This window comes from Salvelinus namaycush, chromosome 24, assembly GCF_016432855.1.
Source record: "Salvelinus namaycush isolate Seneca chromosome 24, SaNama_1.0, whole genome shotgun sequence".
NCBI lineage: Eukaryota > Metazoa > Chordata > Actinopteri > Salmoniformes > Salmonidae > Salvelinus > Salvelinus namaycush.
Window position 1 is genome coordinate 16855067 of NC_052330.1, and position 24816 is coordinate 16879882.

Consider the following 24816-nt stretch of genomic DNA (forward strand, 5'->3'; position numbering starts at 1 on the left):
GTAAAAGTAGGCAAAGCTGGGTAAAAGAAGTGGTAACTTGTTGCTTGCTTTAATAAGTCGATTGTGGACCAAATAATGTCCATATGCCTTGTCTACTTGTCCTCTACTATGTGCGATGTGTGGTTGCCCAGTACTGTAGGTTTGGCCTAGTCTGGGTACCAGTCTTTTCAGCTAACATGCCGCTCTTAGCCACTCCTGTGATTTGGCAAATGACAGGAGTGGCAAGGAGTGGAATGTAATAGCTGAACAGACAGCAACCAGGCTAGGTTTGGCAAGATGACCAAGATAAGACAGGCTACATCCTTGTCCATTCTTTGTTACCATAGTGATGATAATCATAATAAAAACACTACTAGGTGTCCATGAGAACATGTGCTGGACTGCTTCAATAATATGGCAGAATTAGAGAGGGTGTTAGTGGTGTTATGTGCTTGTCTTGTAAAATATGATTAATTAAATGTTCCTGAGCGACTGGGACATTTTACTGCTTGGCAAAAAGCTACTGCTGAATGAACGGACCACCACTCCTCCTTTTTTTCAAATTGATTGTCTGATAGTGAAAATTCTTAAGATGTGTTCTATATGAATGTTGTGTGTACAGAATGTTAGGATAGTGTATCAGAATGTTTGAGATTCCAAATAAATACAGTATACAATAAACAGCATCAGAGGGAGGGGAAAAACATACTTGGCAAAACATTTTCATATGCTGTCATTTTGAATGAATGAATGAATTTGTTAATTTAGGTCAAACAACTATGAGGTATTATTTAAGTCCTCCATTTTGTCATTCTCTACCAAGCTTTGGATGACACTGTATCAATGATGAAGCTTTATGGTTGTGATTTCATGTTATTGGCAGTGGCACTATATTTCTGTCAGGGTAGTCGATAGTATGGTACTGATGTAGCTTCTGGTGTGTCTGAAGGAGAGAACGCTTGAGGATTCAAGAGTGAAGCGATTAATTAACCTAGATGCTTCAAATGAGTAAATTGCCCCAAATTGACTGTATCGTAGTGTGCTAGCTTTGTAAAAGGTAGAATGGAGCAGTTCTTTATTGTCCCCTGTATGTGTGTCACAGGAGGTTGGTGGCACCTTAATTGGGGAGGACGGGCTCGTGGTAATGGCTGGAGCAGAATCAGTGGAATGGTATTCCATTTGCTCCGTTCCGTTATCATCAGCCGTCCACCCCTCAGCAGCCTCCACTGGTGTGTGTGCACTAAGAGCACTTGTGAGTTCTGTATCTGTTGTGTGCTGAGCCAATGTCACAGTTTATTCCCGCCGTCTGCCAAGGCAGCTGGGATAGGTGGGAATGTGTGAGAAGAATGCTGTATAGATGTAAGTTAAAGAATAAGAACTGACAAAAAAAATATTACATTTTTTTTTTTTGTGAAAGTGCATGTGTACCATAATTATATAGTTTAGTTGGGTTCAGGCTAGTTCACCAAATGTGCACTTTTTCATTGAGATACACCTCATAACCCATGGGTGGAACTGAAAACAAAGCGGTACCTTTAATTAAGCAGTAAATACAATGACTTGTGGCTGAAATTTTGATTTCGCAATGTTTTAACTTTCAAGGGCAGGCTGTTTTAGGGTAGTGCTTATCAGTTTGATTTCTGTCAAGTACTTAAGCCTACAACAGACCATATCTATGCTAAAAGCAAAGCTTTTTTTAACAATCATTAGTGCCATGGTGTTCACTGACCTTGAAGCCATTGAGAATGTATGGATTTGTCATCTACCCAGAGCAGACATCTGACTATCGTGCTGATTGTCACTTCTGCTGCTAAGGGTGATGTCAGCATTGAGCTACTTGCTTCTAAATATACATTTTGTTACAATGCATGCAACTCAAGTATAAGCTGTATTAAAAAAATTAAAAAATTACTGCAAAGTGCAAACCAAACTTTGTGAATATTTGTCGGGTATATGTCAAAAGTTTTTTTTTTTTTCTATGACTGAGGTTATGGTCAGACTGAAGGCTACAATGTTGTTTATAAATTAAACGGTTATGTTCTTCCAGATGTATTTAATTATTTTTGTTGTACTGAATATATTTATAGATGTCATGGACCAGTTTGTTCATCATCATGAACATTGATTTGTACCATCATATAATTTGTAATAAACTGATTTCAGTCATAAATGTATTTTATTCCAGATGTTATATTCAACAAAAAGTTGATGACATACAGAACAATTACACTAGTACACTACATCACATTGTTAGTAGACGGTACATTTTGGGAGGCAATTTGTCTAATGTTCCAGCTTAAAGGGAATGCAACAGTGCTATTGGTCTGGGATTTACAAGACTAGCATTGTGGGTAGGCCTACACTTTGGGAAGGATTTGGAACAAAAGGTCAAATCTTAGATTATTCTTGTTCTGATGGGAGGCATTGTAACAGAACTGTTCAATCAAACTAAACTATGCCTACCCATAAAACCATGCCTGCCCTTCTTGGGTCATGGGCGTCACATCACACTGTGGATTACAGATGTCTTGGGCCAGTCCCACAAGTCTCAATCTCTGCTACTGTATTTGACAATAGCTGTCCAATGATTCCCAACCAAACAGAAATGTAGCAATTTTGTCAATAATGTTATGAATTGATAGCCTAATATTGCCTCAGGTGTACAAAGCATGGGGCGACAGGTAGCCTAACAGTTAAAGGCGAGCCTCCAGCCGGAGGGTTGCCAGTTCGAATCCTGGGACTGACGGGAAATATCAGGCGGTAAGTGAACTGGCAACCGGAAGGTTGTTGGTATCAAATCATAGATGCCATTGTCTGCTGTTGTGCCCTTGAGCAAGGCACTTAACCCTCCCACAACAACTGCTCCACTAGTGCCCAGTGGCAGCCCCCTGCTCCAACCTGTGTATGTATGTGTTTTTCAGAGGGGTTGAGTAAAAGCAGAAGTCAAATTTCAATCTTGTCTTGTGTACAATTGATGAAAAAAGTGCTCTTTTTAAAAGTAGACAGTGAAATTACTTGTCAGGAGCAGCACAGACGATAATGGGCGCGTTCAAGCAGATCACTTTTGTCAAGACAGTCACCACCTTCCAAAGTGTGTTGCATTACGGGGATGAACATTTTTCAACTTGTGCCTACATGAACTTCAAAAACTGTGATCAACGGTCATGAAGACGGCAAGTTTCTGCACTTGCTCTTTACCAACTTCATCCTACAGCCATCACCTGCATTGTGGCTCTATAATCAACCACTTATTTTCTTCTCACGCTAGTATTAAAGACATCACTGAAATCAAGTTTGACGTGATTCATGTCTACAGCGGATATATACAAATGAACGTGATGTTTGAGGCTCTCACTGATCGTACAATGTAGACACATCATTTCAGTTCGAGTGTGATACGGGAGTTGGAGACATTATTTTGATATTTATAAACAATGGCAACACTGCCATGTTGATCTCAGCTTTTGGAAAACCACATTAGTGTCCGCAGATGCACCTCAGACTAGTCCACAGTCGGTTGCGTCAGCCTTACCACTCAAAACGCACCCGTTGATATGAGCAAAATGCAACACTTCGAAATCTGTGCATCATCGCATGGGTTCTCGTCACGGTAGCCAGGGCACCAAAACAGCAGAGAAGTTGAGCCTCGAGTTTCCACGCGTTTAGTTGCGGAAATTGACCCACTGCGGTTTATTTTCTGAATCATATAATCTACCACAAAACTAGTGACACCCGTACAGTAGGTGGCAGTAATGCGCAATTAACGTTAATACTTGTTAGCCAACCACACCACAGAATGAATTGTGTTGACTGCTTTCGCATATGTACTAGCAAGCTTTATTAGCTAGCTTTAGACGGGTCCCCTTTGTTTTTGGTTAAAAGTAACCGGCTTTGAGGGGCTTTAATGTTCCGTGAAGCTAATTTAAAGACCATCGGTAAAGCGGGAACCAGCTGGTAAGTGATGTCAAATCATGGCTAGCATAGCACCCCTGCCTAACGTATTTTTATGAAACGACAGTGCCAACGTTAATCGGTTAACGTTACCTAGCTAACGATCAGATGTTGACATTGTCAGCTAAATGGATCATTAACGTCTGTCTGCCCAAATTGCGTTGTCGGTCTAGATTTAGCTAATCAAAGTTAACTAGCTTTTATTTTGCGACTTAGCCAACTATACTAGCTAACGCGTTAGCTTTTAAAACGAGGCCAGATCTCCATGGATTGTGCCTGGGCCGTCTAGCACAAGTCTTGCATGCAAGTTAAGCCAACATTTTGTTGCAGCTAATAGCTAGCTGGCACATACACAAGGGAACACCTTCCGTTACAGATCATAAGATGCCAGGGGTGTATTAATTACGCCTTGTAACGAAAGTTAAGAAGCAGAGCAAACGGAACGAGGCACCAACATGAATTTGCCCAATATAAACAGGTTTTCGTTACGAAAGATTGTGCAGCAGAATCAGCGTAATGAATACAGCCCTGGTCTCATGGGACAGTTTCACATTGACACTTAATAGGATACACACTAGGCTGTACACAAAAAAAGTGGATTGTATAAGGAGGTTGACTGGTTTAGAGTTCAGAATGCCACATCGACAATTTAATGCAGATTAAGCAAGAATCCAGATAGTAGGGTTGTATTGAACACAGGCAGGAGCACATGGGGAAAGGTTGCAGGATAATGTAGTTTACTAGGGAAATACAAGCGGGAGGTAACACGTTAACATACAAGCATGACAGACAAGTGCAAAAAGCTGAATAAACCGAAGTGTATCAAACAAACTGAGGATCTTACATACTGGACTGGCAGGAAATTGTACTAAATATGGCAGCAGCATATACACTTTGACAAACTCCAAGGATCTTAATGTTAACATTTACAAATGTGCGCCAACAATGGAAAGTACAGCCACACACACACCATGGAAAGAAAAATATAGGATGGCCACCTCATACAGTCACCAACAGGAATAAGCAAGTTTGGAGGGAACACTATTGCTTAAATAGACACGGGTGCTAATGAGCAGAGTGGAGACAGTTGTGGTGGAGCGTGGCCAGGGGGAAAGGCGTGGCAAGAGGTTATGGATGAGGACATGAGCCTTCACAACACACACACAAATTAAATTCTTCACTGTTTGTTACACATTCATACCTCCTTTCTCTCCTTCCCCAGGCACTTTAGCCGGACGATGGACGAGCTGGTCCATGACCTGGTGTCGGCGCTGGAGGAGAGCTCGGAGCAGGCGGCGCGGGGGGGCTTCGGGGATGGGGGGGACCACGCGCTGGCCGTAGGCTGCCTGCTGAAGAGACAGGCCCGGAAACGTCGTGGGAGGAAGAGACGATCTGACAACCCCCACCCACCCTGGGAGACTGGCCACCTCAGTGAGGGATCTGAGTCCAGCCTGGACGAACACAAGGTGGGGAGGGGGTCTGGGTAGGCCCTTAATGAAATGGTCTTGTTGTTATTGTAAAGGAATAGTTCCTTTGGTAACTGCTTTTTTCCCCAGGAAAGTACAGTAACCAGATTCCTTAAGATAACAGATACTGTCAGTTTTACTGTCTAAGCTAGGTAGCCTAGTGGTTAAGAGCATTGGGCCAGTAAATGAAAGGTTGCTGGTTCAAATCTCGAGCCAACTAAGTGAAAATAATCTGTTGATGTGCCCTTGAGCAAGGCACTTAACCCTAATGTCTCCTGTAAGTCGTTCTGGATAAGAGTGTATGTAAAAATGTTTGACTTTCTGAACGTCTCTTTGGCTAACCGTTTTTGTCTTTCCTCTTGCTCTCCTTCTCTTCCTCGCTCTCCTTCTCTTCCTCGCTCATTTCCTCTCAGGACTACCGCACCACCACAGGCGGTATTGCCAGCAGCAACAGCCACGCCCGTGATAACAGCGACTCTGATGAGCAGCTGGGGCCCAAGCGCCGTACCCCCCTGAATCCCGACACAGGGCGTGCCAAGCGCCCCATCTGGCAGGAGGACCTAGGAGGAGTGCCGGGTGCAGAGGGGTCCCGTAGTTTGAGGCGACGGCGCAAGGTCAAGCGCATGGCCGTGGACCCCCCTCTGGAGCCGGAGACCTCCAGTAGCAACACCCCCATGCTAGGGCCCCCACCCGTCCCCAAGCCCCATGCAGGGTGCAGGATCCCTGGGGTGAGCGTGGCTGAAGGCAGGGCGGGGATGGAGCTCGTTGGTGGTGGTGGTGGTGGTGGTGGTGGGGTTGGAAGAGGGAAAAGCAGGGTAAAGAAGAGGAAACTGGCTGCCCACAGGCTGGGGCTGGAGGCGACTGATGAAGGGGTGGTGGTGGAGAGTGAGGACGCCATTATGGGGCAGGCGGGGCCAAAGGACAAGATGGAGTTTGAGGAGCAGAAGGGCTCAGACGAGGACATGAGTGACAGGTGGTTAGTGTTTCTCTTGTCTGCTGTGTTTCCCTGCTCCTTGGTGTAGGCCTATACGTTCACAGGTATGCTCACCTGGTAGGAAAGCAGTATTTAGGAGACTTGTTTGCTAGGTTATTCTCCCCATAGCTTCATCTTTCTGAGAGTTTTCCTTGTATGATGGTTAATGGAAATTGATTTCAGATTGTTCTCTTCTTCTTTTCCTATCACCTCTCCTCACACCCCATATTTTCTCCTTTATCTCTCTCTGTTAGTGAGACCAGCAGTGTCAGCAACAGTAGCGATGGTGGACTGTACACCAATGACGAGGGGAGGCAAGGTAACCATCTATTTTGCTGGCCACCAAATCTTGTTATTTACAGGAATGGCGGAGTATCATTTTTATTGTTACATGCTTCATAAAAAAACAGGTGTAGACTAAAAGTGAAACGCTTACGGGTCCTTTTTCAACAATGCAGAGTTAAAGATAAAAATATAAATAGTGACACAAGGAATAATTACACAGTGAATAACAGTAATGAGTAAAAATAACATGCCTATATACCAGCAGTACCGAGTCGATGTGCAGTGGGACGAGGTAATTGAGGTAGCTATGTACATATAGGTAGGGGTAAAGTGACTAGACAACAGGAGAGATAATTGACAATAGCAGCAGTATATGTGATAGTGTGTGTGAGTGTGGCCTCAGTATGTAGTATGCATGTGTGTGGGTGTATGTATTGTGTGTTGGGGGGTCAGTGTGAGTGTGTGGGTAACAGTACTCTTCTTGCGTTGTGTACAATCAATCATCGACACGAACTCCAACTTGTAGCACCAGTCATGGAGCTTTATTCTGATAGAAACAGTACAAAATTGCACGTCATGCAATGCACGGCTCACCATCCAACTCTGCACTCACGCACGCTGGTTTGGTGCTTGTTCACTGGGAATGTAGTTACCAAAATAATACAACAATTACAATATAATATTTTGAACAATGTACCTGATAGAAACAGCACAAAATTGCACGTCATGCAATGCACGGCTCACCGTCCAACTCTGCACTTACGCACTGTACAAAATATACGAACCCCCCCCACCAGACAGTAAGTTGCTAGCTAGTATTAGCGGGAATTCTCTACAACAAAATGCACAACAAATATTCACCAAAAAACGCTGCACCTTATGTGTGATGTTCGAATAACATTTACAAACAAATTGATATAAATTGTACATTTAAATCATCACTTGGGAGTATAAAAATCACTTTTGATGTACAGTGCTTTGCAACCAACAACTTACCGCTGGTTTGGTGCTTGTTCACTGGGACGATTCTAACTGAAACATCCTCCCTCGTAAGCAAGCTACGCAAACCAGCCAATAAGATGCCATGTTGAGTAGGTGAAGGCAAGACAAAACTAAAACCAAAAACCCATTGGCTTAACAATAAAGTGGCAAGGGGAATCACCAATATAACCCTGTTACATGTGCATAGAGTTAGTGCAAACAAGGTTCAATGTAGGTAGTCTGGGTAGCCATTTGATTAGCTATTTATCAGCCTTGTTTAGCAGTCTTGTGTATCAGGGGTAGAAGCTGTTCAGGGTCCTGTTGGTTCCAGACTTGGTACACTGGTACTGCTTGCCGTGTGGTAGCAGAGAGAACAATCTTTGGCTTGGGTGGCTGTAGTCTTTGTTCTCTGATACCGCCTGGTATAGAGGAACTGGATCAAATAACATTTTATTGGTCACATGCTTTGTAAATAACAGGTGTAGACTAACAGTGAAATGCTTACTTACGTGTCCCTTTCTAACTATGCAGAGTTAAAGATAGATAGAAATAGAAAAGGGGGCCATACTCATCACCCTCTGTAGCACCTTGTGGTCGGGTGCCTTGCAGTTTCCATACTAAGACATGATGCAGCCAGTCAAGATGCTCTCAATGGTGCAGCTGTAGAACTTTTCGAGGATCTAAAGACACCACCTGGTTTACCACACCTTTGAACTTGAGATGGGTTAAATTCATGCCTATAACCTGTCACATGTTGCCTAATATAAAATGTACTTGTGAAGAAGTATTTCTTGCAGTGCAATGATAAACCAAGCATACATTTTGTCTCAGGAACAGGAATGGAGAAATTCGTTTTTTTTTCTTTCAGCATCTCTTGAGCGAATGCAAGTGGGATGGGTAGAGGCTGCGTGCAAATGTGCAATCTTTTGTGATTGACACTTTCATGAATGCAGACAGTATTTAAATCACATAAAATTATTCATCCAAGACGAACTGAAATCTTATTCGAAACATCCGGATAATTTTCACAGCCTTAATTTCAACCTGTCCTTTGAAAATTTTGCGTGGGAAGAATCATTACCTTGTTGTTCTAGCTTTTCTCCCTGATCCCTAAACATCTTCTGTGAGAGAATCGGAAATGGATGTGTCGACTAGATTATTAATGCATTAATTCTATAATTTATGACATTTATTCTTGTGAGTACCGATTCTTTTAGATCAACAAGTTAAGAGAATAAGAGAAGCTGCATGTATCTAATTATTTACAAGTTGACTAACAAATCGCCTTCCAAAAGTCCGAAATTATAAGCGGAAACATATCTAAGTTAGGCTTTAACAAAATATTCAACACCTGCCGTCCCATGTCATTTATAGCAGTGTTATCAACAAGGATAAAAAGGTGTGTCTTGAAAAAGATTGGTCCAAAATCTAAATGAGTAAATGTTTTGTATGAAAACTATTTTCCAAACCCTGACCGTTAACTTCTAACCTCTTCCCGTCTCCCAGCTGATGATGAGCAGAGTGACTGGTTCTATGAGGGGGACCTGGGGGGAGCATGTGGGGTGGCGGGGGTGATTCCCTGGTGGGAGAGAGAGGCAGGGGAGGAACTGGACCTGGCTGACCCTGTCTTCAACAGCATCCTCACCGGATCCTTCCCCATCATGAGCCCCGGGGCACAGAGAGGTAGCTGGACCCAGACCTTTGGGTTTGTTTGTTTGTATCTCTGAGCCCAGTACCATTTTGATTACTAGTCCCCCACTTGTCTCTGTTTTTCTTTGCAAGATAGTAGAACTAGTTACCCAAAGTCTATTGTGACCTGTCATTTGGCCAGTAGGGGGCAGCTACTGCAAAGGGTTTGTCTTGTAGCCTCTACAGCTGCCATAGTGTTTCTCCTATTCCAGTCTATGATGTGTGCACTATGCTGTCTCTGCTGTGGCAGGGTTCCAGGCCAGGCTGAGCTGGCTGCATGGTGTGCACCAGGGCCACGATTCCCAGGGCAGCCCAGGACAGGCCTTCAACGAGCGGCTGGGACGACACCACCAGGACCCCCCCCACTCACATGCCCACTCACACGAGTCAGTCTACCTTACAACCCTCAGTCACCTGACTTGTAGAATACTTGTCTACACTTTGTTTCTTTTTTCCCTTATTCAGTTTTTTTCTATATTTGACTTGACTGTGTGCAAATAAACTAAACAAACCTATGTGTCGTTCACAGCCCGTGGTTTAGTCCGGGGTCTAGACGAGAACACGGACAAGTAAGACATGCTTCTGTTAGTTCACCGCCTAGCTGCACTTTCAAAACAGTACCGACTGTTGAACAGTTTTGGCTGATAATGCCCAGATAGAGGTATTTTACATTTGCTAATAGCTGTTAGTATATTCTCTCTGTCTCTCTAGATGCACTGGGACTCACGGACAGACAGAGGGCATCGGAGGAGCTGCTCAGTGAAAACAGCCAGCAGGTACATTAGGAATGATCCAATCAACAAATTATCTCACAAATTATACAGTTGTTCCATCCACAACAGTACATTGTTTCTAGGATGTTGCCAACACATGGATGCTAATGAATGATTCTTATTTTCTGGTTGTGGTTCTACAGACAGACGAGTGGTCACCTGGGGTCTCTGTGTACGGGGGAAGTCAAGAGGAGACGCAAAGCAGCACCCCTTGGCTTACCTCCACCCACAGGTAAACTCTTTCTGACACACACTACTGCACTCACTTACACACACACACGCCCACCCCCCCAACCCCTCCATCCCCAGTCGTTAACCAGCTTTAGCTCTTGACCCCTTCACCCTTCCTCCCTAACCTGGGTTGGACATCAGTCAGCTGGCAGGCTCTGCAGTCACAGAGAGATACCAGATTAACCCTAAGCCAATCACGGCTGTGTATCACAGAACGCTCCTGCTCCCCTTCACCTCTTTCTACCTCTGTTAGTGTGTTTTAGGGGAGTGGAAAATGTTAATACCAGGAAAGGGAATGACACTGGGGATATAAAGGGTTAATACGTCTTGGTCAGGTGCCCATCTTGGTTCTAGGAAGAGGATATAAAGGAGTGTATACCAATGGCTACAACTTGAAGTCATGCAACAGGAGTCTGCTCTATTGCCCACACCTCTCATTGTTACAGTGCCTTCAGAAAGTATTCATACCCCTGCCCTGGACTTATTCCACATTTGTTGCGTTACAGCCGGAATTCAAAATGGATTACATAGATTTTTTTCCTCACTAATCTACACACAATAACCCATAATGACAAAGTCAAAACATGTTTTTAGAAAATGTTGCTAATTTATTGAAAATTAAATACAGAAATCCCATTTACATAAGTATTCACACCCCTGAGTCAATACTTTGTAGAAGCACCTTTGGCGGTGATTGCAGCTTTGAGTCGTCTTGGGTATGTCTGTATCAGCTTCGGACATCTGGATTTGGGGATTTTCTCCCATTCTTCCTTGCAGGTTTTCTCAAGCTCTGTTAAGTTAGATGGGGAGCGGCAGTGAACAGCAATCTTTAAGTCTTTCTACAGAGTTTCAATGGGATTCAACTCTGGGCTTTGACTGGGCCACTCAACGACTTTCACATTATTGTTCTGAAGCCATTCCAGCGTTGCTTTGGCTGTATGCTTGGGGTCATGGTCCTGTCGAAACATACATCTTCGCCCCAGTCTGTCGTTTGCGTTCTGAATCAGATTCTCATCAAGGATTTGCCTGTATTTGGCTGCATTCATTGTTCCCTCTATCCTTACCAGTCTCTACCACTGAAAAGTATCTCCATAGCATGATGCTGCCACCACCATGCTTCACGGTAGGGATGGCGTTAACCAGGCACAGCTCATCACCTGTCTTTCTCCATTCAGGACAAAGAATCTAATTTGTCTCATCAGACTACAGAATCTTTTGCGTTATGATCTCAGAGTCTTTCATGTGCCTTTTTGCAAACTCCAGGTGTGCTTTCATGTGCCTTTTTCTTAGGCGTGACTTCTGTCCAGCCACTCTCCCATAAAGCCCAGATTGGTGAAGGTGCTGTAGAGACTGTTGTCCTGGCAGGTTCTCCCATCTCAGCTAAGGAACTCTGTAGTTTTGGTGGTCGTTAGGTTCTTGGTTACCTTCCTGACCAAGGTCCTTGTTGCCCGATTGCTCAGTTTGGTCGGACGGCCAGCTCTAGCCAGAGTCTGGGTAGTTCCATATTATTTCAATTTCCCAATGATGGAGACTTTCAACACTCTATAAATTATTGTATAGCCTTCCCCAGATATATGCCTCATCACAATTCTATCTTGGAGATCTATGGACAGTTCCTTGGACTTCATGTTATAGTTTCTGCTCTGACATGCACTTCTTCTATGGTATATTGGCGATCACACAATTGAATGTGGATCCCGCTACCTACTATGCAGGATGGAAACAGGATTCTCCCAAAAAATAAAACAACTTTTCTGTTAAAAATAAATAAATAAAACAGATTTGATCCCAACACAGGCTCAAGGGGAACCTGGGAAGGCGGGTCTTCCAACACCAGTACCCCTTGCAAGTCTTTCGACGTAAAATCCTTGAGTCCCAAAAACGTTTCTGCTACAGGCACAATAATGTCTAGTTTCATTGACTTCTTTGAGGCTTGTGCTGTATAGTTTGACTGTGGCAGTGAATGCAACAAAATCCACCTTTAACACACAGGGTATATTATGTCTGGCAGTAAACATTTACAACAGGCTGTGTTGTATCCACTACCATCTCTTCACAAGCACCACTTGTTTTCTCAATTATTTTAATCGCCTCCGCATAGTAGATTCAATTGACCTCTAACTTTAGCCACCTCAATTTCCTTCACCCTTACAGGGCACTCCAGGAACTCAGGATCATGATCCCCACCACAATTGCATCACCGTTATCCTTCTACACACCTTTCTTCACTATACTCTGTTCGTCTGCACACACTTGAAACATGGCCCAATCCTTTACAATTCTTACACTACAGTGGTTTGGCGACGAAAGCTCTTACGGCATAGCTTCAATAACCAAGTTTCACATGCGTAGGTAAACAACAGGACCGACAGACTTTTTTTCTCTCCATTCACCCAGCGGATCAGACGCTGGGCACCAACCACACTAGGAATTCTCTTCAGGTATTCAACTTGAACATCTGTCGTCACCCCTGAGATGACTCCTTTGACTGGTGCTCTACTCCGAAGTTCAAAACACACAACTTCTGTTGTCCGGATTCTTTTGAAGCCCACTGCAATCTTCTTCTGCTCTTCAGAAAAACTATTAATCAAAATAAGACCACTCCTGGTCACTCTGACATACTCACCATTTGACACCTCAATCGGGTTTCCCACATACGCATCCTTACTCAACATATGCATCCTTACTCAACATACGCATCCTTACTCAACATACGCATCCTTACTCAACATACGCATCCTTACTCAACAAACGCATCCTTACTCAACAAACGCATCCTTACTCAACAAACGCATCCTTACTCAACAAACGCATCCTTACTCAACATACGCATCCTTACTCAACAACCGCATCCTTACTCAACATACGCATCCTTACTCAACAAACACATCCTTACTCAACATATGCATCCTTACTCAACATACGCATCCTTACTCAACATACGCATCCTTACTCAACATACGCATCCTTACTCAACAAACGCATCCTTACTCAACAAACGCATCCTTACTCAACAAACGCATCCTTACTCAACATACGCATCCTTACTCAACATACGCATCCTTACTCAACAAACGCATCCTTACTCAACAACCGCATCCTTACTCAACATACGCATCCTTACTCAACAAACGCATCCTTACTCAACATACGCATCCTTACTCAACAAACGCATCCTTACTCAACAAACGCATCCTTACTCAACAAACGCATCCTTACTCAACATACGCATCCTTACTCAACATACGCATCCTTACTCAACAAACGCATCCTTACTCAACAAACGCATCCTTACTCAACAAACGCATCCTTACTCAACATACGCATCCTTACTCAACAAACGCATCCTTACTCAACAAACGCATCCTTACTCAACAAACGCATCCTTACTCAACAAACGCATCCTTACTCAACAAACGCATCCTTACTCAACATACGCATCCTTACTCAACATACGCATCCTTACTCAACAAACGCATCCTTACTCAACATATGCATCCTTACTCAACAAACGCATCCTTACTCAACAAACGCATCCTTACTCAACATACGCATCCTTACTCAACATACGCATCCTTACTCAACAAACGCATCCTTACTCAACATATGCATCCTTACTCAACATACGCATCCTTACTCAACATATGCATCCTTACTCAACATACGCATCCTTACTCAACATACGCATCCTTACTCAACATACGCATCCTTACTCAACATACGCATCCTTACTCAACAAACGCATCCTTACTCAACATATGCATCCTTACTCAACAAACGCATCCTTACTCAACAAACGCATCCTTACTCAACAAACGCATCCTTACTCAACATACGCATCCTTACTCAACAAACGCATCCTTACTCAACATATGCATCCTTACTCAACAAACGCATCCTTACTCAACAAACGCATCCTTACTCAACAAACGCATCCTTACTCAACAAACGCATCCTTACTCAACATACGCATCCTTACTCAACATACGCATCCTTACTCAACATATGCATCCTTACTCAACAAACGCATCCTTACTCAACAAACGCATCCTTACTCAACAAACGCATCCTTACTCAACAAACGCATCCTTACTCAACATACGCATCCTTACTCAACAAACGCATCCTAACAAGAAGCGATTAATTTACACACGTGTCCTTTACTCCAATTTCAGACAATTTCCTTTTTGTTCCAGTTTTCAATACTACTGTTGTCCATTCAGAACATTCGTCTTCACCAGATTTACTCGACACGCTGCTTAATTCCAACTCAGCATCCACTTCTTCTGCCGTCTTCGTCTCCACAATTCCCTCTGACATGCACTGTCAACTGTGGAACCTTAAATAGACAGGTGTGTTTCTTTCTAAATCATGTCCAAACAATTGAATTGGCCACAGGTGGACTCCAATCAAGTTGCAGTGACATTTCAAGGATTATCAAAAGAAATTTGATGCACCTGAACTCAATTTGGAGTGTCATAGCAAAGGGGTGTGAATATTTGTGTTAATGAGATATTTCTGTATTTCATTTTCAATAAATTAGCAAACATTTCTTAACTTGTTCTCACTTTGTCATTATGGGGTATTGTGTGTAGTTGGTGAGATGTTTTATTTATTTGATCCAATTTGAATTCAGGCTATAACACAACAAAATGTGTAATTAGTACTTTCTGAAGGCACTGTGCGTAAAGGTCAAGGAAAAAGAAGAGACACAAGATGTATTTTGTGACCCAATCATTGTAGAGCAGGCCTCAGCTGATTCATTGGGTTGGAGGTAGAGTTCAGGGGTTAATTACTGTAGCTTTTTCAGCCCATTGAGCCTAATCAATAAGCCTTCATCAAGATCATCTGCTCTACTCTTCTCTTGTTCTTCCGGTCTCCTTCCTGTTCTCTCTTTCCCTCTCCTCTTATGTCTCCCTCTAACATACTTTAGCATCCCGCCGACTTTTTTCCGCCAAAGCCTAAATGTTTATTTCCACGAACCAATCTAGTCATGATTGCGGTAAAGTTCTGCCCACGGCTTAGTATGAAATGTAGCCGTAATGCTGAGGCGGCATTGGCACGCACTACGCTCTTAAGCTCTTGATGGCTGCTAGGCAGCACCAGTTACTACTAGGCTGTTACCATCCTTCTGGCAGTTCTAAACATTGCGAGGAATGTCACTTCACCCATCTCTTCACATAGCCTTTAGCACTGTTTTCTTAACCACAACTGGATGGAATATTGAATAAAGTAGGCTAATGTATTTGAAGGCAAAGAATTGTTGCTTACTGAAACTCCCAAAGTCATCCTATTGTTATAATAGCCTAACTGCGTTTGGTCAACTATTTCAGCGCCGTTTCGCACTGCTTTGAGACAAGCGAGGGGTCTTGATAAATCAATCAATGTCAGATTTTATTTACACTGAATCGCCATTTGGATATTGGTTAGGTTACAGTGAGGCTGTGGAAGTGTTATCTATGTTGAGATGAGTGCTGCTCGGGATCATCTTGTCTAATTGACTCATTTATTAGCACTAATCAGAACAATTTGCCTGCATGTTATGTAGTTTAACAAGTGGATTATTTTGCTTTTCACTCGCAATCGTTCAGTAGCCTAGGCCTACTCCTATGGGATCAATGTCATGCCGAATGTATTCACAAATATAAATCACCAATCCACAAATGTAAATCACTTTCCACAAATGTAAATCGCTATCCACAAACAAACACCTTTTGATGTGTATTTGTAAATCGATGTATTGCATTAGAATTTTTTTATAACTGCAGATATGCAGGTCATTTCCAATATAATGCAATATATTGATTTACAAATAGAAATCAAAATATGTTTGTTTGTGGATAGTGAATTGCATTTGTGGATTGGTGATTGTAGTGAATACTCGGGGAGAAAAAGGTGTAGATTCACGCGCAGAGCGCGGCAGGTGTTTATTTCACCTTCGCTGAAGGCAGGAATCGTGGTCACAGGCAGGCAATGGTCATACACAGGTAGGCAAACAGGCAGGTGACTCAAAACTAGGACTGAAGGCTATAACTGGTTCTCACAAACGAGCTAAGAAAAGGCTTAGTAAAGTCAAAACGAACAATACCTCACAAAGGCACAAACAGAATGAACTGAACTAAATAAGGAGCTGATGAGACCAGGTGAGTAACTAACACAGGTGAAATCAATGAACAAAAATGAAAGACAGGGCTACGTTCAAGAACACAAAGAAACACGGCTACGTTCAAGAACACAAAGAAACACGGCTACGCTCAAGAACACAAACAGGGCTACGTTCAAGAATACAAGGTTTAGAAAATAAATACAGAACCTTACAGTGATTTACATTTGTGGATTGGGGATTTACATTTGTGGATTGGTGATTTACCTTTGTGAATACATTTGGCATGATATTGATCCCATATACTCCTGACCAAAAGCCGGTGACTTGTCTTAATCCATCAATGTGATTTTGTTTCAGTGAATCTCCGTCTGTATATTTGGTTTATTCACTGGCTGGGCAAATAAGTGGAGGTGGCAGCTCGTCTATTCGTTTACTCATCTATCATATTGGACAGAAAACATTTAGCATGTAATAATGTAGCCTAATTCAAATGTAGGCCTATTATTTGGGTTAATTGCGTAAAGGCAACTCCAAAAGCCCGTGGAGGTTGTGAAATATGTACACAAGACTCGCATTCTTTAAAAAATATAGATATGCTATTATTTTCTATCGTTATCCTGTTGAATATTCTCAATGTAAGACCCTACACCTGTTCCATAACGAAGCGGAGTGAGGGTAGGAAAGAGATGAAACGTGGATTTTAAAAAAGCATGGGCTTGGGCTCTGTTTCAAAATATCAGGTTTTTAGAAATGTTTGCACATTTATTAAACAAAAATACCTTATTTACATAACTATTCAGACCCTTTGCTATGAGACTTTAAATTGAGCTCAGGTGCATCCTGTTTCCATTTATCATCCTTGAGATGTTTCAACAACTTGATTGGAGTCCACCTGTGGTAAACTCAATTGATTGGACATGATTTGGAAAGGCACACACCTGTCTATATGAGGTCACACAGGTGACAGTGCATGTCAGAGCAAAAACCAAGCCATGAGGTTGAAGGAATTGTCCGTAGGGCCCTGAGACAGGATTGTATCGAGGCACAGATCTGGGGATGTGTAGCAAAACATTTCTGCAGCATTGAAGGTCCCCAAGAACACAGTGGCCTCCATCATTCTTAAATGGAAGAAGTCTGGAACCACCAAGACTTCCTAGAGCTGGCCGCCCGGCCAAACTGAGCAGTTGGGGGAGAAGGGCCTTGGTCAGGGAGGTGACCAAGAACCCTAAGGTCACTCTGACAGAGCTCCAGGGTTCCTCTGCGGAGATGGACGAACCTTACAGAAGGACAACAATCTCTGCAGCACTCCACCAATCAGGCCTTTATGGTAGAGTGGCCAGACAGAAGCCACTGCCCAGTAAAAGGCACATGAGCCCGCGTGGAGTTTGCCAAAAGGCACCTAAAGGACTCTCAGACCATGAGAAACAAGATTCTCTGGTCTGATGAAATCAAGATTGAACTCTTTGGCCTGAATGCCAAGCGTCACGTCTGGAGGAAACCTGGCACCATCCCTACGGTGAAGCATGGTGGTGGCAGCATCATGCTGTGGGGATGTTTTTGAAAGGCAGGGACTGGGAGACTAGTCAGGATTGAGGGGGAATATGAGCAGAGCAAAGAACAGAGAGATCCTTGATGAAAACCTGCCCCAGAGCACTCAGGACCTCAGACTGGGGTGAAGGTTCACCTTCCAACAGGACAACGACCCTAAGCACACAGCCAAGACAGAGTGGCTTCGGGAGAAATATCTGAATGTCCTTGAGTGGCCCAGCCAGAGCCAGGACTTGAACCCGATCGAACATCTTTGGAGAGACCTGAAAATAGCTGTGCAGCGACTCTCCCCATCCAACCTGACAGAGCTTGAGAGGATCTGCAGAGAAGACTGTGAGAAACTCCCCAAATACAGGTGTGCCAAGCTTGTAGCATCATACCCAAAAAATACTTGAGGCTGTAATCGTGGGCAAAGGTGCTTCAACAAAGTACTGAATACTTATGTAAAGTTGGTTTTTCAGTTTTACATTTTTTATAAATGTCCAAAAATGACTAAACCTGTTTTTGCTTTGTCATTATGGGGTATTGTGTGTGTGTGTGTGTAGATTGGTGAGGGAAAAAAATATTTAATCCCTTTTAGAATAAGGCTGTAACGTAGCAATTTGGGAAAAGTCAAGGGGTCTGAATACTTTGCGAATGCACTGTATGTGCAATTGATTTATTAAAATAGACTTCCACCCACATCGGCCCATGCCTACTCCCACTCCTTAACTTGCCAACATGTGCACGGGCGGTATAAAAGGCTTATTACGGCAATGTGGTAAAAATGGGACTGTATGATTGCCTGATTATTATAATTTTTTTACAAACAATATACAGTGCCTTCAGAAACCCCTTGACTTTTTCCTAATTTTGTTGTGTTACAGCCTAAATTGGAAAATGATTCAATTGAAATTTGTTGTCACTGGCTCACACACAATAAATACCCTGTAATGTCAAAGTGGAATTGTGGTTTCCTAAATTTTTACAAACTAATTACAAATGAAAAGCTGAAATATCTAGAGTGAATAAGTATTCAACCCCTTTGTTATGGACTCACTCTGCAACAAGTGTTTAACATGATTTTTGAATGACTACCTCGTCTCTGTACCCCACACATACAATTATCTGTATGGTTCCTCAGTCGAGCAGTGAATTTCAAACACAGATTCAACCACCAGGGAGGTTTTCCAATGCCTCACTAAGAAGGGCACCTATTGGCAGAGATAGAAAAAATAGCAGACATTCAATATCTCTTTGAGAATGGTGAAGTTATTAATTACACTATGGATTGTGTATCAATACACCCAGTCACTACAAAGATACAGGCATCCTTCCTAACTCAGTTGTCGAAGAGGAAGGAAACCGCTCAGGGATTTCAACATGAGACCAAGAGTGACTTTGAAACAGTTACATAGTTTAATGGTTTAATCAACAACATTGTAGTTGTTCCACAATACTAACCTAATTGACAGAGTAAAAACAAGGAAGCCTGTACAGAATAAAATATTTCAAAACATGCATCCTGTTTGCAACAAGGCACTAAAGTAATTTCCCTGAATACAAAGTGTTATGTTTGGGGCAAATCCAATACAACACATTACTGAGTACCATTCTCCATATTTTCAAGCATAGTGGTGGCCCATGTTATGGGTATGCTTGTAATCGTTAAGAACTGGGGAGTTTTTCAGGATAAAAATAAACGTAATGGAGCTAAGCACAGGCAAAATCCTAGAGGAAAACCTACTTCAGTCTGCTTTCCCCCAGACACAGGGAAAGGAATAACCTGAAACACAAGGCCGAATCTACACTGGAGTTGATACCAAGAAGCCCGTGGCCGAGTTACAGTTTTAACTTAAATCTACTTGAAAATATATATGACACAACCTGAAAATGGTTGTGTAGCAATGATCAACAACCAAGTTGACAGCGCTTGAATAATTTAAAAAAGAATAATGGGCAAATGTTGCACAATCCAGGTGTGGAAAGCTCATAGAGACTTACCCAGAAAGACTCACAGCTGTAATCGCTGCCAAAGGTGGTTCTACAAAGTATTGAGATCTATCTGTATTTAATTTTCAATACATTTGCAATAATGTATAAAAACATGTTTTCACTTTGTTATTATGTGGTATTGTGTGTAGATGGGTGAGAGAGAACATGAATTTAACCCATTTTGGATTCAGGCTGTAACAAAACAAAATGTGGAATAAGTCAAGGGGTATGAACACTTTCTGAAGGCACTGTATGTGGTCTATAAAGTCCATAAAGTCTGTCTGTAAAGTGTAATACTCTTCACGTATCTCTCCCTCCACCTCTAACATGCTCTCTCCTTTTATGTCTCCATCTCTTCTCTGTTGTAACTCTGTGTTCCTGTTCTTTTATGTCTCCTTCTCTAGGGGTGGTAGGTGAGAGTGTGGGGCCCATCCCAGAGACCAACATGGGGAACCGGATGCTGCAGAGTATGGGCTGGAGCCCTGGCATGGGCCTGGGTCCGGAGGGCAGGGGCATCACTGAGCCTGTTCGGGCCACACAGAGACCCAAGGGAGCGGGCCTGGGTTTTAACTGAGCTCCACGCTTTAGGCCCCAAACTGAACAGGCCAGGCCAGTAGGCCTCGATGGAGATGGACCCTACTGAGAGCAGGGAGGATGGTGGTCAACACTTCCTGGGAAAGAAAGACTGATAGAGCATCAGAGCTGGAAGAAGGAACAAATGCAAATGTTTTACTTAAAGGAGGACGAACATCCTATGATAGGGAAAGTCACAACCCTGGTTAGAGAGGAAGTGCATGGAGTGTTAGGGTTCCCACCAGGGCTCCTGAGTGGCGCAGCGGTCTAAGGCACTGCATCTCAGTGCAAGAGACGTCACTACAGTCCCTGGTTCCGTATCACATCCGCCGTGATTGGGAGTCCCATAGGGCGGCGCACAATTGACCCAGCGTCATCCGGGTTTGGCCGGGGTAGGCAGTCATTGTAAATAAGAATTTGTTCTTAACCGACTTGCCTGTTTAAATTAAGGTTAAATAAAATAAAAATTAAAAAATTAAACTCAGATTTGTACTTGATGTCCAACATACCAGGGAAAAGAGAAGGAATGAAGAGAAGACAACCAGGCATTGTAGTTGGGTTTGATTGTGTGCTACTAGCCAGGCTATATAGTTGGATTGTGTGTACTACGGTACACACTAAAAGGCTCAGTTTCACAAGAATACAATTTCTCTTCAATCAATGGTCCATTTTCTGTAAGTAATGGCAGAGCCAAATGGTTGTGTGATATTGCACAGGATGACCAAAAATATATTTCAGGTTAAAATAATTGTAAGCATCAAAATCACTCTTAGGTGTTCATGTGGTTGAAGTTATATTTGCTTTAAAATATTTTTTGCAATGCCACATTACATTGGCATTATTCCAAGGTAACTATAATGGTATAACCTATGTAGCTAGTACTTACTGTGGTTAGTACAAAAAGGTGATGGCTGAAGTGGTAGCTAAGTAGTGCATGCGGCAAAGGTAATTAAATGTATACTACTTGTAGTTACTCTGGTATAACACTAATGTAAGGTATATATATTACATTTAAACTATCATGCTTTCTTTGGAATATTGGTCAGTTCTGTTACAATGTGTAGATGGTATGCCTGAGGGAAGAGTGTGGTAAATGATTCAGGAAATTAATCATGGTATGGTTGTAAAGTAGAATGTTCAATTCCAGAATAGTGTCTATTTTATTAAAAAGAAGCCAAACAAAAGTCAAAAGTAATCACGCTGTACTTGCTTGGTATGCATGTATAGCAATCATCACATGGAAATGCCTCCTTTCCAATAATGATTCCCAGTGGTCGTGTCCAAAATCTGGCTTGCCCAATACTTAGTTAAATTGCATACTGTGTAATAATCGTACTACATCTGGTATTCCAAGTCGGGGTCGTGACCCCAATGCAATGGAGTCCCCAGATTTTCTTTGGGGAGAAGGGGGACAAGAAATGATTGTATGGGACAATATATAACATTTTTGAGTAAATGTATTTATTGGTTCCTATTCATTTTGACGAGAAAGATGGAAATGTAATGAGTTGAAGGTTGTTTGTTGATGTAAAAATCGAAATGTACAGATTTTAAGGTTGTTTCATTAGATTTGGAGTGGGAGGGGGGTTGCCAGAAATTTTGGAGAAAATAATGATATCCCAAGTTTGAATACCACTTTACTACATAGTATTTAGAACATACTGTTTATTAAAAACGAATGCAGTAAGCAACATATCAGCTGTACTAGTCTCATCCTACTGAGAATGTGCCATCTAATGCGCAATTACGTTGATTCCCGCCGTTTGGTCATTTTAGTACAAAGCGTCCTCAGCTGATTATCAGCTGTTGTCTAGCAAGATGATTCTCTTCCTCATGTGCAGCAAATTCTACTAGATGAAAATACGAAATGAGTATGACATCATGGCATTTAAAGCATACTAAATAAATACAAAATCACACACTATAAAACGTAATTTTTTTCGCATACCCAAAATGCCTACTATTTTGAACTATTACAGGTATTCGGACACAGGCAATGACGTTTTATAAAGCGAAGGGAACTACTTTACAGTCCTGTAGTTATTTTACAGTCTCTTCCATTTACATGGTAAATACCAACTGAAATACGATTGTAAAATAAAGTGTTACCATTGCCAATGTAATGTGTGAAATAATCCCCTTGTATTATGAGCAGATGTGAGATCAATTTCTCTTACCACGGTCTGGTCTTTAACAATTATTAGCAGAACTGTGCAAAACTGTTTTACATGTCAGTTCAATCAGGAAGGAACAAAGTAAATGTGGTGATACTCTGAAACAATAAACACTGTTTAGAAGTAATATTCAAGTTTGTTATTGTTTACACACACCTCAAGCAAAAAAAAAAAAATATCAGAAAACGTCAAAATACCAGTTTTCCAAAAACAGCTTCATAAATTGCATATCTCTATTGACATCTACACTTGCATCAAACACATGCTGACACAGAACCTCACTGAAACGTGATGCCATTGCCTCTCTTTCCCTCCCTCTCTCCCTCTCTCTGCAAGGCTGCTATAGCAATTCCTGTATCTATGGGAATGCAGGAGAGCTGTGTCCTCTACTTCCTCTCTATCCTCTCCCCCTATCACACACACTCCGGACTCCCCTGTGAGTGGGGTAAGTGAACTCGGTGCTGCCTGGTCCGGAGTAGAGGAGAGAAAGGTCTGTGCTGCTGCTGCATCGCTGAGCCACAGAGAGGAGAGGAAGGAAGAGAGCTGGGTAGAGCTGAGGCATTTGTCCTTGAGACTGACTGACTGACTGACTGCAGCTGGCTGCAGGACTCTGGAGGAACCAGTGAGTAAGTACTGAGCAGGTGCAGGGGCTAGATGGGTTTTTAGGACATGGGGGGGTTGTTGTGGGATATTTAGACTGGGGGCATTTAGAGGGTATTTGGATGTGTGTATCTACAGTGTGGTATTTTGACCAAGGCAGTTGGCTAGAGGGCATTTGGGCTCTATATACATGTGTGTGTGTGTTACCTTTGTCCAGGTGGTAGAGATCTGTCCTGTACTCCGGTATACCCACCGTACTCTGTTTTTTTTTATCAGCTTTCTGCTCTCCTCTCTCAAAACAGTGTGTCGCTACACACATTTCGTTTTGAGAATAGCTATTAGAACATTCCTCAATCTTCCGCCTGCATTCTAAGGTCAATTTTGTCAGTGATATAATTTTTCCAATACATTTTTATAATTTTTCCCATCTCGCAAAGTAAACATTTCTTTACAGAGCTTTACTCCCTCCCTCCCTCCCTCCCTCTCTACTCCCTCCCTCTCTCTGGTGTTGACAGATCGATAGTTATACATCTATAATTGGAACCCATCAGTTATGGCGGTCCTCCAAAGCCAGTCATTATCGTGTGTAATCTTGCAGAAAATTACATTTGGATTGGTGTTCCTGGCGTAGCTGAGACTCACTGGTCTGTGTTAGCCTGGCTAACTGGCTTCTGCTCAATCTATCCACCTTTATATGAGAGGGGGAGGGGTAGAGGGGGTGGGAGAGGGGGAGAGGTAGAGGGAGGGGGAGAGGTAGAGGTAGAGGGAGGACGAGGAGAGGAGGGAGGGGGCGTAGAGGGAGGAGGAGAGGTAGAGAGAGGAGGGGAGGGAGGGGGAGAGGTAGCAGGAGGAGGGGAGGGAGGGGGAGGGAGAGGTAGAGGTCATAGAGATGGAGAGGGACAGGTATGTGAGAGGGAGGAGAAGGAGGAGGGACAGGAGAGGGGAGATAAAAGAGACAGATGGAGAGTTATTGGAGAGCGAGAAGGAGGCAGAGGGAGAACATGGGATAGAGAGAAAGAGAATGAGGGAAAGAAAGTGGAAAAAGGAGAGTGGGTAGCGGCTAGAGAGAGCGGAGGAACAGGAGCGAGGTGGGAGAAAGTATTAGGAAATTGACTCCTATACACCAGTATTACACCAGCCAGACAGTTAGCTTTACCACCTGTAGAGAGAGACCTTAACTGTGGGGTGATAGGTCAGGTAATCTGACCTTTTGTGTGTGTGTGTGTGTGTGTGTGTGTGTGTGTGTGTGTGTGTGTGTGTGTGTGTGTGTGTGTGTGTGTGTGTGTGTGTGTGTGTGTGTGTGTGTGTGTGTGTGTGTGTGTGTGTGTGTGTGTGTGTGTGTGTGCAGTGGTGTAGTGAAGGGTAAACGCAAGTAAACAGAGTTTACCCACTTTTGGCTCAACAGTTTACCCAACTGTTTTGTGTACCACTACATCACTGTGTGTGTGTGTCTGTCTATGTCTGCCTGCCTGTGTGTGTGAGTTGGAAGAAAGGTTCCTGTTGTCACCAGGTG

General features: G+C 42.8%; 1 protein-coding gene across 2 annotated transcripts; it reads left to right on the forward strand.

Moving 5' to 3' along the window:
- The first annotated feature begins 3780 nt into the window (after positions 1-3780).
- On the forward strand, positions 3781-20872 carry LOC120019021 (G patch domain-containing protein 2-like). 2 transcript variants are annotated; one of them, XM_038962212.1, is made up of 10 exons: positions 3781-3933; positions 5153-5396; positions 5810-6372; positions 6624-6688; positions 9142-9318; positions 9575-9710; positions 9854-9893; positions 10036-10100; positions 10241-10329; positions 20361-20872. In XM_038962212.1, the coding sequence occupies exons 1-10, from the start codon at positions 3884-3886 to the stop codon at positions 20528-20530; spliced, it is 1599 nt and encodes a 532-aa protein (XP_038818140.1). In that variant the 5' UTR covers positions 3781-3883; the 3' UTR covers positions 20531-20872. The 2 variants fall into 2 exon arrangements, with proteins under 2 accessions (XP_038818140.1, XP_038818141.1); XM_038962213.1 differs by having other exon boundaries at positions 5810-6369.
- Positions 20873-24816: the final 3944 nt, after the last annotated feature.